Source organism: Lytechinus variegatus, chromosome 4, assembly GCF_018143015.1.
Source record: "Lytechinus variegatus isolate NC3 chromosome 4, Lvar_3.0, whole genome shotgun sequence".
NCBI classification, from domain to species: Eukaryota; Metazoa; Echinodermata; class Echinoidea; order Temnopleuroida; family Toxopneustidae; genus Lytechinus; species Lytechinus variegatus.
Genome location: NC_054743.1, coordinates 39,026,658 through 39,038,999, shown reverse-complemented (window position 1 = coordinate 39,038,999; position 12,342 = coordinate 39,026,658). Strand labels below are relative to the sequence as shown.

Below are 12,342 nucleotides of genomic sequence, written 5' to 3'. Positions count from 1 at the left end.
TCAACAAGATATATCTCTTCTAGCTATACATCACACAAACACATCAAAATCATTAAATTATTTTGTCCATTACTATTTTAGGGAGAGTCAAGTATAGTAAATTTGGATATGAATACACAGCTTTTTAACTAATAAGAAAGTCAGAGATAGGCCTGATCTCTTACCTGGTATGTAAACAATATTGCATTTTCCAAACTTTCCATGAAAATTGGGCACAAAGTATTCTTTCAATAAGGTCTACATCTGCATACTTTCACCTTGCTCACACATGTATCTTCACCCCATTTTGCTTTTGATAAATTAAGTCACTTAAGTCGATGTAAGTCGATGTCCCAATATTGATACAAAGAATTTCACTTGTTAATAATTCATAGTTTCTGTCTGTAATGCAGACAGTTGAAAATAATTTATACCGTAACTATTCCAAATTATGGAATATACATCATAAATCAATTCAATATACGTGAAAGACATAGACCCAAAGCTGACCATCACCCCCTCTTCTGCATAAAATGTATCAAAATAAAGGCATTTCATGTCCCTTTTGAGAAGACAAAGTAGGTCATTTACCAAGAAACTTACAAAATGGCCGATAATTTGATAGAAGACTTGTAATCGATGCAGAACTGTTGAAACGTGAAACAGTTCTTTACCCTATATCAGTTCGTATGATCATATGTTACACACGCATTGTGAACTTAAAGTATGGCTACACATTTCACAATAAATAAACATTGTCCATCGTACTGATTGTGATTACGACTGAACTAAATAAATAAAATGGCAATCTATGACTAGACTGAATTGAGTGTACTTTACTTGTACATGTACTATATAATTCTCAAGGTGACATAGTGACTTGATCATATTAGTGCTGACAAACACTTTAACAAGAGGTATCACATTTAGAGCACATTCACAGAAAGAAATATATTAGCATCAAAATTTAATTCAAAACTAAATACTTATAAATATATCACAGGATAAAATCTCAATGGAAATCTGAATTTGAATTTTTCATACCATGAAAATGATGGAATTGTTAACTCAATTGGTTGTTTGAATTTATTCAATTCTTAATTCTATAAATATCTTCTACATCGATTGTACAGATGTTTCATTACACTAAGGGAAGCTTTACGAACAGCTAAAATCAGTTTTTGAAGAGGTTAACCAATCAAAAGTCCTAATATCAATTTCGTTTAGCTTAAAATTGAACGAAGCTGTTCGTAATACCCTCCCACGCATTCTTAAAATGGGTATATTCCTTTTGACACCACACTTTGTGTTTATTCTGGGAGAAGGTCATCACCGAGCTCCTCATCACCAAACTCATCCTCAGCGTCTCTTTTCCTCGCTGCTGTCTTGGGCCTCTCCGCTGATGGGCCCAGGGGATCAATGTAGGAGGCATCTGGAATGAAGGTGAGACAAATGTGAAGGTCAAAGTTCAAACGATGGTATAACTTATACCCAGTCTTCAATTCAATGGTAAGGTTATCATTCTGATCATGTGGGAAAGCAAAAAATGTATAATCATAGTGATTTCATTGACCACTAGGCCGAGGGCACAATGACAATTTACAGGAAACATGAAGAACATAAATGTTTGCAAACAGTTGTCACTATCTGGAATACTCTCAAGGTCGTGAAGTATGTGCATTCAGTGAGTGCAGGCAAGTCTGATTAAATACCAAGATGGGGGTAATAATAGTGCTGATAAAGTCTGTAATATCATAAGTCAATCATCCATCCCATATTTTACTCAAATCAAATCGTAGGTCATTTCATGAACCGCTCAAGCCATGATAATTTTAAAGCACTACAAGTTTTCATATCAACTACAAAACAGAGACAGATCATCTTATGAGGTGCCATATAGTGAGGGGGGGGGTCTGATGTACAAAATTTTATTAAAATGCCCATTTTTTTAATACAAGCCTACAGAGTAGATTCCAATGTACAACATACCAACATTCTGTTCCTCTACTTGATATACACCACTTGATTCAGGTAATGCTGCCTCATCCTCCCACTGCTCCGTCTAGCGCTTGACCGTCCGCTGTTCTGTCGACTGCTTGTTCCGCTACCTCCTCTCCCTGAATCTGTTTTAAAATATATTTGTATAACCGAATCAAATTAATCAAAAGACACATATGGAAATTCATTGCTTGATTTTGTCCTCAAAAGCCAAAATGATAAACGGGGGATTACTTGTCTAGCATATATTTGAATGCTCAAGAATTTACATTTCTTATATATATTGTATAAAAAAATAAAACACATCTATTCTAAGATTTGGGAATTCATTATGTTCACAATTTTTCAGTAGTTTTGGCATTTATTATCATTTGCAAGAAAAAAGCAGAAGGGGACAGTCATGCTGGATCTCATATAGCGGAAACAACAGTAATGGATCCAAAACACACAGCTCATACTTAATAAATAATTAAGTTATGATTGCCTTTTTTGACATTTCAAATATTCATAGCATTTCAAATGATAATGCACAAGGAAACATAATCTTTCACTTCAATCAATTAAAAGGACAGTCAATACAAATTATAAGTCACTAAAAGAATGTAAACAAATATTAGCATTAAATGTACAGCACACAAGAGTTGATTGAGACAAAATAGAGTGGAAAATAGAAGAGTCATGTACTAGATAAACATATAGGACAGAGATTTTAGTGTATGTAGTGAGCATAAAGCTTCAGGTTTACATAATACGGTAAATACAATTAGAAATTACCAATGCAATAGCAATAGAATTTATTGGGGGAAATGAACTTAGAAGTTTAGGAATGTAATATTTACGAGATATGCAGATATACAAGCATTTTAAATGACAGTATTATCATATTAGAGTCAATGCTGCAATTTGAAATAAAAAGAATAAATATTGGTGACATTCAATTTATAAATATAATATATAAATACAAAATAGACAAAAAAATAAAATGGATGACAAGTCCTGGCATAAGAATTTCTTGCACTTGATCAAAATTGCTGCTAGACAATTTGTGAGTTTAATAACAATAATTGAAATAAAAAAGGGGGAAATGTCCTTTGCTAGTAGGCAGGCATTGATAATAGGTAAATATTGTTTTACTTTTTTACTACCTACAGAACTCTAACAGTGGGCTACAAAGTATAACATATCTTCTGTTTTTTGTGGGAGGGGGGGGTGGAGCACTGGCGGATCCAGGGGAGGGCACAGACGGCCAAGGCTCCCCCCCTTTGAGAGGCACAATTAAAACTTGTAATGTAAAAATGCCGTTAAGACAAAAGTGTGCCCCCTCTCTTTTAAAAGTGAAGAGGTTTTTTTGTTTTTTGCTTGTCAAACAAAGTTTCAAATTTTCCATGGACGTAATCCCCTTAATTTTTGGTTGAAACCCTTTTTTCCAGCTTGTCAATATTTTACTTGGAAAATGTGCCCCCCCCCCATTTCCAAAAATCCTGGATCTGCCCTTGGGGTGTGGGATTTCTGCAGAAAGAACTGCTGTCAATTGTCTTCTTCTATTACATAAGCTGATCTAATGACAGGAGTAAAGAAAGTCAGAAGGCTCTTATGAAAAGCAATCATGTTAATTATGCTGGCTAGATTTGGTCAAGGTAATGTAATATACTGATAACAATACCTATATTTGTTCTTATGCAGCCTGCAGGCACATAGCTCACTTAGATATACCACATGAAGAATTCACAGTAATTTTTGTATAAAGTCGCTGTGCCATTAAAACCTCATATTTAAAGAAAAATTTGAGGGAAACTCAAGTTTTATCTTAGAAATAAATTGTTTGTATGCAATAAAACAGTATGACTAATATCATAACTCTAAAATCAAGATTTTGCTGAGCTGAGGTTCAATTTTTTAACTTTTTTAATGTTAAAAAAAATTTGACATAAAAGATTTCAACAGCTCAGCGACAAAATACATTACCATAAACAGCATGAAGTGCTTTTTATGCAAAATGTACAGTCATAATGATAATCACATACTGCATAACCAGTTCTCCCATACATGAACTTACCAGCGGGGCTATCGAGGCGGTCGTCTTCCAGACCCCTCCTCGTGCCACTACCAACTCGCTCTGAACCTGACCCAAGAAACAACAACACACAGAACCAGTGCAAGGGGATGTGAAGTGTTAATGTTAAGACCCTGTCACACTCTACCATTTGTCTCCATCTTATAATAACATTTCATCAGGCAGTGCGTAAACTGCCTAGGATTCAATTTGAACATTGCTATTCAAGTTTAAGCCATCTGTCCATATCTATGGTACATATACGTACATCTATAAATCAACTACATGACTGAAATTCACATAGTTCAAATTGAAATCTAATCTTAATTTGAATTTGAATTTCGATTTAGATTTCAATTTCAAATTCAATTCAAATTCCATTTCAGATACATCATATACAAACTCATTTTCCAGAGGGTATCATTAAATGGTAGTGTGTGACAAGGTTATCAGATTAGTGGGTGGTAGGGGTGGGTGAATTTATTACCATAGCTAGTTTATACTACATGTACATGTGCAAAGCCCTCTAGTGATAAATTACTTAGAAAAGATTATTCACAAATACTTAAGTGTGGCTTAAAGTAATGCTTCAATGTCAACACACATATGATATAAATGTACCCAATAATTCAATGTGAGTGACTTTAATTCAAACTAAAATCTTTGTGAAACACACCCCTGTTGCAATTGAATCATAAACTGAGAATGTATCGTAATCAATTAAGAGATTGGAGCCAGATTTCACACTTCGACTCTCAATCTTCTAATGAAAGTAAAGCCCCAGCGAATATTGCATCACCTATATTATGATTGTAATATCAAATTGTAATTCAAATGGGGGGGGGGGGTAGGATAGGGATTCTTCTTCCATTGAATTTGTACACAAATTACAAAAAAAAATGGCATGACATTGTCCTATAAAATGTCACTTAGTGTTACGATACTACACCAGTATGTTATGGATTTGGTTTACAAAATTTGTGCAAGAATAAAGAAGTCACTAAAGTTTGCAATATCACCTGTGTATTTTATGATAATGAGGTGAAATGTCAAGGGCTAAATCATGCAACTGATTAACTTATAGTGTATCAATAAAGCAGTTTTAATGTGAAACATATTTCATGTACTTGTATGGTAGAAGTATGTCCATAAGCACAATATGGTATAGAAATGATTTCAATTCAGAGGAAAAAAACAAAATTATATTTTAGGTGTGCAAACTAACAGGGCCAACGATTCATCATTTCGACACTCATGAAGATGGGCATTCAATAAATGGGAGAATGTATATGCTGATGAATGCAGTATGAAATTAGTGAAAATTGTGACTTGGAGCGTTTAAATGTGCTAATATTAATGACAAGGCAAATTTTGTATTTGTGATAGATTCCAAGGTGGTGTAGTTTATGCTTTACAAACAACTGGAATTAAAATGAGCCTATTATTTTCATGTGTGGGAATGAATCTCCTCAAAACCCTCATCAAATTTTCCACAGGTCATAAACTTTGCATTGAGATGTTTATTTACCATAAGAATTTCAATCTACAAAGATCATATTTTGACTTTAGCCATTTTGGTTTGAAATGATGTTCTTAAGGATCTGATTAAGACCTACAAAATTGCAAACAGCTTAATAAAACAGCCCCCAAGGAGAGCTTTTCATCAAACATCTTGTTGGTGACTTTCAGAATCAAAATCACTCTCAGCTTATCAGATGCAATAATTTCAGTTGCTTGTAATAATTGTGAGTGAATTATGACTGTTTAAAAGCCCCATTAAAACTTGTCAAGTTAAGGTACCAAAATTATTTCTGTCAGTACTGTACATTAATTAAATTAATTTAAAACTGCATTAAGGTGACTGGAATGGTGCGTTAGAGTGGATTGCTGGAAACAAAATTTTTAAAGATTTTTTTAATTGATGAAATGTGGTTTGAATTTTTTTCAATCGTCTATATAAATTGTGAATTAAAAGAAAATTAAATTCAGAATAAACACATGTATGCACAGTGTTAGTAATACATATACAGAATACTTAATTGTTCCAGAAAATAAAACCATAAAAAAATAAAGAAAACTGTCATGTGATTCACATTGCCTCACAAGTGCTAATTCCGAGTTACCCAAAGAAAAATCAAAAAGAATAAGACACTACTAATTTCATCGTAACAAAATTAAAATAACAATTCCCAAGCCAAAAACAAATCATCTTCAAACCCCAAAATGTGCCACTGTGCCAAATAAAACAATTATAGAGAAATATAACCATGGAAATGAAATGTTTTGTGCATATTTCCAGTTTTTTTTTTCAAAACCATGCCAATTCTCACCTCTTATGTCTATACAATAGCAGCAGAAATTAAACAAAGAATGCAAGAAAATTGAATATAATTCATGGAAACTGAAAGCTACTTGTATGTATGTATTTTAGAAAGATATGCTAAATTATCAAAATTAATTCCGAAAGGATATTAGCCTTGTACGATCAATAAAATAATGGATGATGTGAATTGAATAGTTCAACATTTACGATTTAGATGCAAAATGGGCATGATTTGGCTAGAAGAAAAAGGATAATACGGGTAAAACAATCCACTTTGACTGCCATAAGCAGCAAAATTGTTTACCAAACGAGAATAACTAACATATATGATAAACACCTGAATATATATTTGCAAACCATAAATAAGCTAACACAAGGTTTGAGTTATTTTAAAATCTGCATGAAACTAATCACTCACCCTTTAATTCTTGTTTTATTACATTTTGTTCCTTATCATAATTTCACTGATGAATTGAATGTGATTCAATTTTCAGCTGAGATATGACAAAGTTTTTTGTACCGGTATGTATTCAAGCGGATCTGGGGCTTAAGTTTTCAGTTGCGTTTATTTATATATCCCCCTTCTCCCTCCGATTAACTATAATTATCATATGAATTAATCAGAATACCCAAATCCATATTTTTTCATTTTATTTATTGGTCAAAAAAGACATGAAATGAAGTACTATGAAGATTTACTTTGCCCAACTGTTCGTGGGCCCGGCAGTCGCTGTGCAGCGCCAGATAGACGAGGCTCTTTCCCTTTAATCGTTCAACATCAAACGTCTTTTGGTCTGACGCAGCCGGGGTTTGAACCCCCGACCTCCCGGTTGTGAGACGGACGCTCTACCAACTGAGCCTACAAACTGGTTGGAGTCATTGAATCAAGCTCTCAGTTAATAAATGGTCAACAATCAAATCAAATACATAATTGAATTAGATGTAGATAGGGAGTACATCATATAACAAACACAGCAATTGATTCTTATATACTTGTAAAATGGATGAATGTTAATATTTTATTACCAAATATATGACTTTGAGGAAGTGACAGGTATATCGTTCCCTTGGGTACTGCTATTTTCTATTAATCACATCAATTAATCAATTACTGAAATATGAGATGAGATATTAATGTGTTGAGTGAATAGATTAAAGTGGAATTCATAAACATGATGATGATAGATGCATTTGTGTACGATGAAATAACTGACCTGCGCTTCCTTGCCGTACACCACGACCGCTACCACGTCTGTTACCACTGGTGGCCCTCTGCAACAAACAAAAAATAGATTTTCTATTGAGTATGTTAGTTTGGCTGTTCGAATATATTAATTATGTATCCAGGGGGGTGTTTCACAAAAATTTAAGTATGAATTAGAGTCGCACTTAAAAGCCTAGTTGCGTACAGTATAAAAGGTATGTCTGCATTGGTCAGATCATGCCAAGAGGACGCGCACTACTGTGTATTGAACAATAAGATTGCGCGTTGCATGTCATGTATGCGTTGGCATTTAAGTGTGACCTAAGTCACACTTAAATCTTTGTGAAACACCCCCCAGGTGGGTGTTTCATAAAGCTGTTTGTAAGTTACAAGTGTCTGTATAAACATCTAGTGATCCTTTCTTAACAGCTAAATCCACACCAATAAAAATTTGGTGCACATAATTTACCTCAAGAAAGGATCACCTGTTGCTCTTAACCCTAAAAAGACTGGGCTATTTTGGAGGCTAGAAAAACTGGGGGGGGGGGGCCTTTTGGGCCCCCCCTAAGATCTCGGTTGTTGGTCGTCCGATCGCAACCAAATTTGGCACACACATCCTTTGTCATGTCCTCTAAAAGAAAACATATTCAAAATACTGATATTCATTGTATTTTTTAATATATGCATAATTAATTATGCGAATATGCAAATTTTTATCAAAAAAATGAATTTTTCATACTTTGGTACCTATTGCGGTCCATAAATTCCTGTTTCAAGGTTTTCAGCTGTAAGAAGAGGTTGTTTATCATGGAATTGTGTTGTTTCATGCTTGAATTATTAGATATGCTTATGCAAATTAGTAATTACTAAATATGCAAATAAGTACTCCGCATGTGTTATGTAGAGAAATACAATAATTGGCATGTTTTATTGCATTACACTCTCTTGCAATGAGACAAAGCAATCTTGGAAGATACACAAGTGATGTGTTACATGTACAATAGCTGGTGAAAACAAAGCATAAGAGATATCACATAATTTATGCAAATTATATTCATAATTAATTATGCGAATATGCAAATTTTTATCAAAAAATTGAATTTTTCATATTTTGGTACCTATTGCGGTCCATAAATTCCTGTTTGCAAATTCTTGAGTATTCTAGATATATTTTGGGTTTGTGTAATATATAACTTATTCAATATCAATTATAGCATAATCAACTAAAGTGTGACATTACTTGTCTATTCAGTGTTTCCTGCACCCAAAAATATAGTTGTGCAAGCGATTCTGGTATTTTGCACTACTTTTCTTATGTTTTTCTTTGATTTTAATTTCTTATGTATTTCTTTATTTTGCATTTCTTATGTATTTCTTTATTTTTTTATGCAATGTTTTTCATTTTTTCATATCCTAGAACTGCTACTTGAATTCACAAGTGACATAATATAGAAAGAAACAAATAAAAATGTAGTTAGAAAACAATGTGTATAACATTCATTTAAATACCATACACTTTACACACAAACGAATACAAATTTCAATTTCTTACGTGACATGTGATATGAAAATGTTACGTAACTCCGTAACCGCGGCATGGAGGTATACAAATTTGGTATCAAAAGTTGCGCAAAACTCGAGAAAAAAAAGTCATGAAATGGCGGTGCGAACGCTTCTTGCGCAAAAAAGTTATCGCGATTTATGTACAGGGGGGGCCTAAAAGGCCCCCTCCCCCAGTCTTTTTAGGGTTAAAGTCTTTCATAATTATGAACAACTTTAAAAAACACCCACCAGCTATTTCAGTTATACGTGAAAATCTTATTAGATTGTTTTGATAAATTTTGAAAACTTGGTTAGAAGTACAGCCCTTCTGTACAACATGCACACAGATACAGTCAAACTTAATTTAATGACCACCTGTAAAAAATGAACCACCTGTCCATTAAGCCTACCAATTTGGGTCACTTGAATAAAAGGTTTCCTGATTGAAACCTGTTAATAAGGACCACCTGCTCATAAAGCACTCTTATCTCAAGCATGGGTCTTTATATACAGGTTAACTGTATATCTTTTTACCGTCTAAACATTCCTGATCATATGAAATTTATTTGATTTCCCCATTGAAACAACTATTACAGTAATTTGTCTATAAAGACCATCCACTTAAAAAGACCTTTATTCATTGTGTGGCTCTTGTTATGTAGGTTTCACTGTATATGTTTGTGCTTTCTGGACAATCCTGATCATGAGGAAATGTGGTAAATGGTAGCAAGGGTTTAATTAGCTGATCCTGGAGAGCAGATAAGACAGCTGACCCCCTCCCCCTTAATTACAATTAAGTTGATGAATAAATTAACAACAATATAAAGAAATTAACAACAATATAAAGAAATATATCTATATAAATAAAGGTATAGATAAATAAATCTATAAATAAATAAATAAAAATAAATAAATATTTAAATAAATGAATGAATGAATAAATAAATATATAAATTAATGAATAAATAAATAAAAACATGAATAAATAAATAAATAAATAGATGAATAAACAAATAAATGAATATGAAGACATACACACATGAATAGAGAAATGAATGAATGGAATAAAGAAATGATTGTGTTATCAAACCTGTTCTCTGAGTTCTTTAGTTTTCTCTGCCTTCTTCAGCTTGGTTGCGTATGTTTGGGCATCCTTCAGTCCAAGATCAGAGCAAAGACGTACTAAGAACTTCAAACCTGCAACAACAAAAAAGTAGACTAATAACATAGAATTCGCTTACAAAAATCAGTCTCAGAGACAGACTGAGATTAGATTGACTTGATTAAAGCACAGCAAACTTGCATGCAGACTTACATGTTAGCAAGATTATACAATATTTGTTGTGAGGAATCAAAGCATCCGTCCTTTGCTATTAAAGGATATTTTTCAAAATCTATGTAAAAAGCTGCTTTAATGATCACCTTAACAGAAGGGCTGACAACAAACTTTGTTTCAATTTTATATTCCCCTTGAAACATGAATTAAATGAACCTGACCATAAACACTACCTATTCATGAAGACTGTTTCTCTTTGTCTCCTTCAGGTGGCCTTTACAGACAACCACTACATTAGAAAGATAACTAATTGTACCTACGGTGGTGTATTATCATTAACCTGTCCTACTTTGATAGCTTTGCTGCTACATGTACCTTTTTCCAAAGTGATCATTTACAATCTATGCTACTTTCTATGGAGAAGTGACTGAAGTTTCACTTACATTCTACATTGTCAGGGAACTTTTTATGAATCTTCTTGTAGGTTTCCAAGGCTTGCTGATAGTTTCCTGTATTTAAAAGAGAAATAAAACACTTTCTTATGGAACAAATCATTTTTTTTTTATCATTAATGATTTACATTGGTACGAATATTAACCAACCTTACATACCTAAAATCCAATAATTTAATGTATATGAAAATGAGAGATAAAATGTGACCTACCACCCCAAAACCACCAATAAAACCACCAGGTAAGGTTCTTTTTAAATGCCAAAATAGTAATTCAGTCTAAAAAAAAATAAGTGGAATGCCTCTGGCCGTCTCACCTGCATCACGCAATTCAACATAGCAGCAGTGCTGACTTTGAAAACTACTATAACTCGCACAAGATGTTCAGTGATACTTGGTTACTCTTATTTCCACGTTTTATGAACTAGACCAATACACTTACAGAGATAGGATGGTAATCCAACAAATACCCCCAATGTGGCCAAAATTCATTGACCTCACATGACCTTTGACCTTGATCATGTGACCTGAAACTTGCACAGGATATTCAGTGATACTTGATTACTCTTATGTCCAACTTTCAAAAATCAGATCAATAAACTTGCAAAGTTATGATGGTAATTGAACAGATACCCCCATTATGGCCAAAGTTCATTGACCTTTGACCTTGGCCATGTGACCTCAAATGCATACAGGATGTTCAGTGATACTTGATTACTGTTAGGCCAATGAAACTCGATGTTGAGTTTCCCGTCCCATTTTTTCCATTCATAATGAGGAACCGATTTCATTATTCATTATTTTCCAGAAGATGAAAGTTTGACCTTTTGTAACCTTTTAACACACTTTTATTTGTTAATTTGGACATTTTCTGCAATACACTCAATAAATTTTTAATATCTGAAGATAAACACTGTTTATATCTTCATTTGAGTTATGTTTGAAATGGAGTGGATTGTATTGCTGTTTCATAATTTGTAGATCTAAGGTGGCTTGGTAGTGGTAGTGGTAGGGGATACGTCACATATTAACACATAACACCGATTCTTTGCTTGGATGTCCCTTTAATATTCCTTCTCACTGAGACGCCTCCCTACCTTATTGACATGTACTGGACAGTGCTGAAATTACTTTTTATTTTCAGGGAGCCATTTTGAAAAATAAAGGAGAGCCATTTTTATTTTTACGAGAGCCATTTTTAAAAAAGTTATTCAGCGCATGGTTTCTCATCGCAGTTTTTCCTGCTTAATTACTATTATGTCCAAGTTTCATGAATCAGATCCAAAAATTTTTTAAGTTTTGATTGTAATTCAATAGATACCCCCAAAATGGCCAAAGTTCATTGACCCCAAATGACCTTTGACCTTGGTCATGTGACGTGAAACTCATGCAGGATGTTTGGCGATACTTGATTAACCTTATGTCTAAGTTTCATGACCTAGGTCCATATACTTTCTAAGTTATGATAAAAATTTTAAAAACTTAACCTCAGGTTAAGATTTTGATGTTGATTCCC

General features: G+C 33.4%; 1 protein-coding gene across 1 annotated transcript in view; it reads right to left on the bottom strand.

Annotated features, from left to right (window-relative positions):
- Positions 1-90: 90 nt before the first annotated feature.
- Positions 91-12,342, bottom strand: part of LOC121414015 (intraflagellar transport protein 88 homolog) — a 29,902-nt gene continuing 17,650 nt past the window's right edge. The window contains 7 exon segments of the mRNA XM_041607055.1: positions 91-1,411; positions 1,969-2,019; positions 2,022-2,102; positions 4,034-4,099; positions 7,568-7,625; positions 10,190-10,296; positions 10,819-10,884. Coding sequence (XP_041462989.1) covers positions 1,290-1,411; positions 1,969-2,019; positions 2,022-2,102; positions 4,034-4,099; positions 7,568-7,625; positions 10,190-10,296; positions 10,819-10,884 — 551 coding nt within the window. The 3' untranslated portion in view covers positions 91-1,289.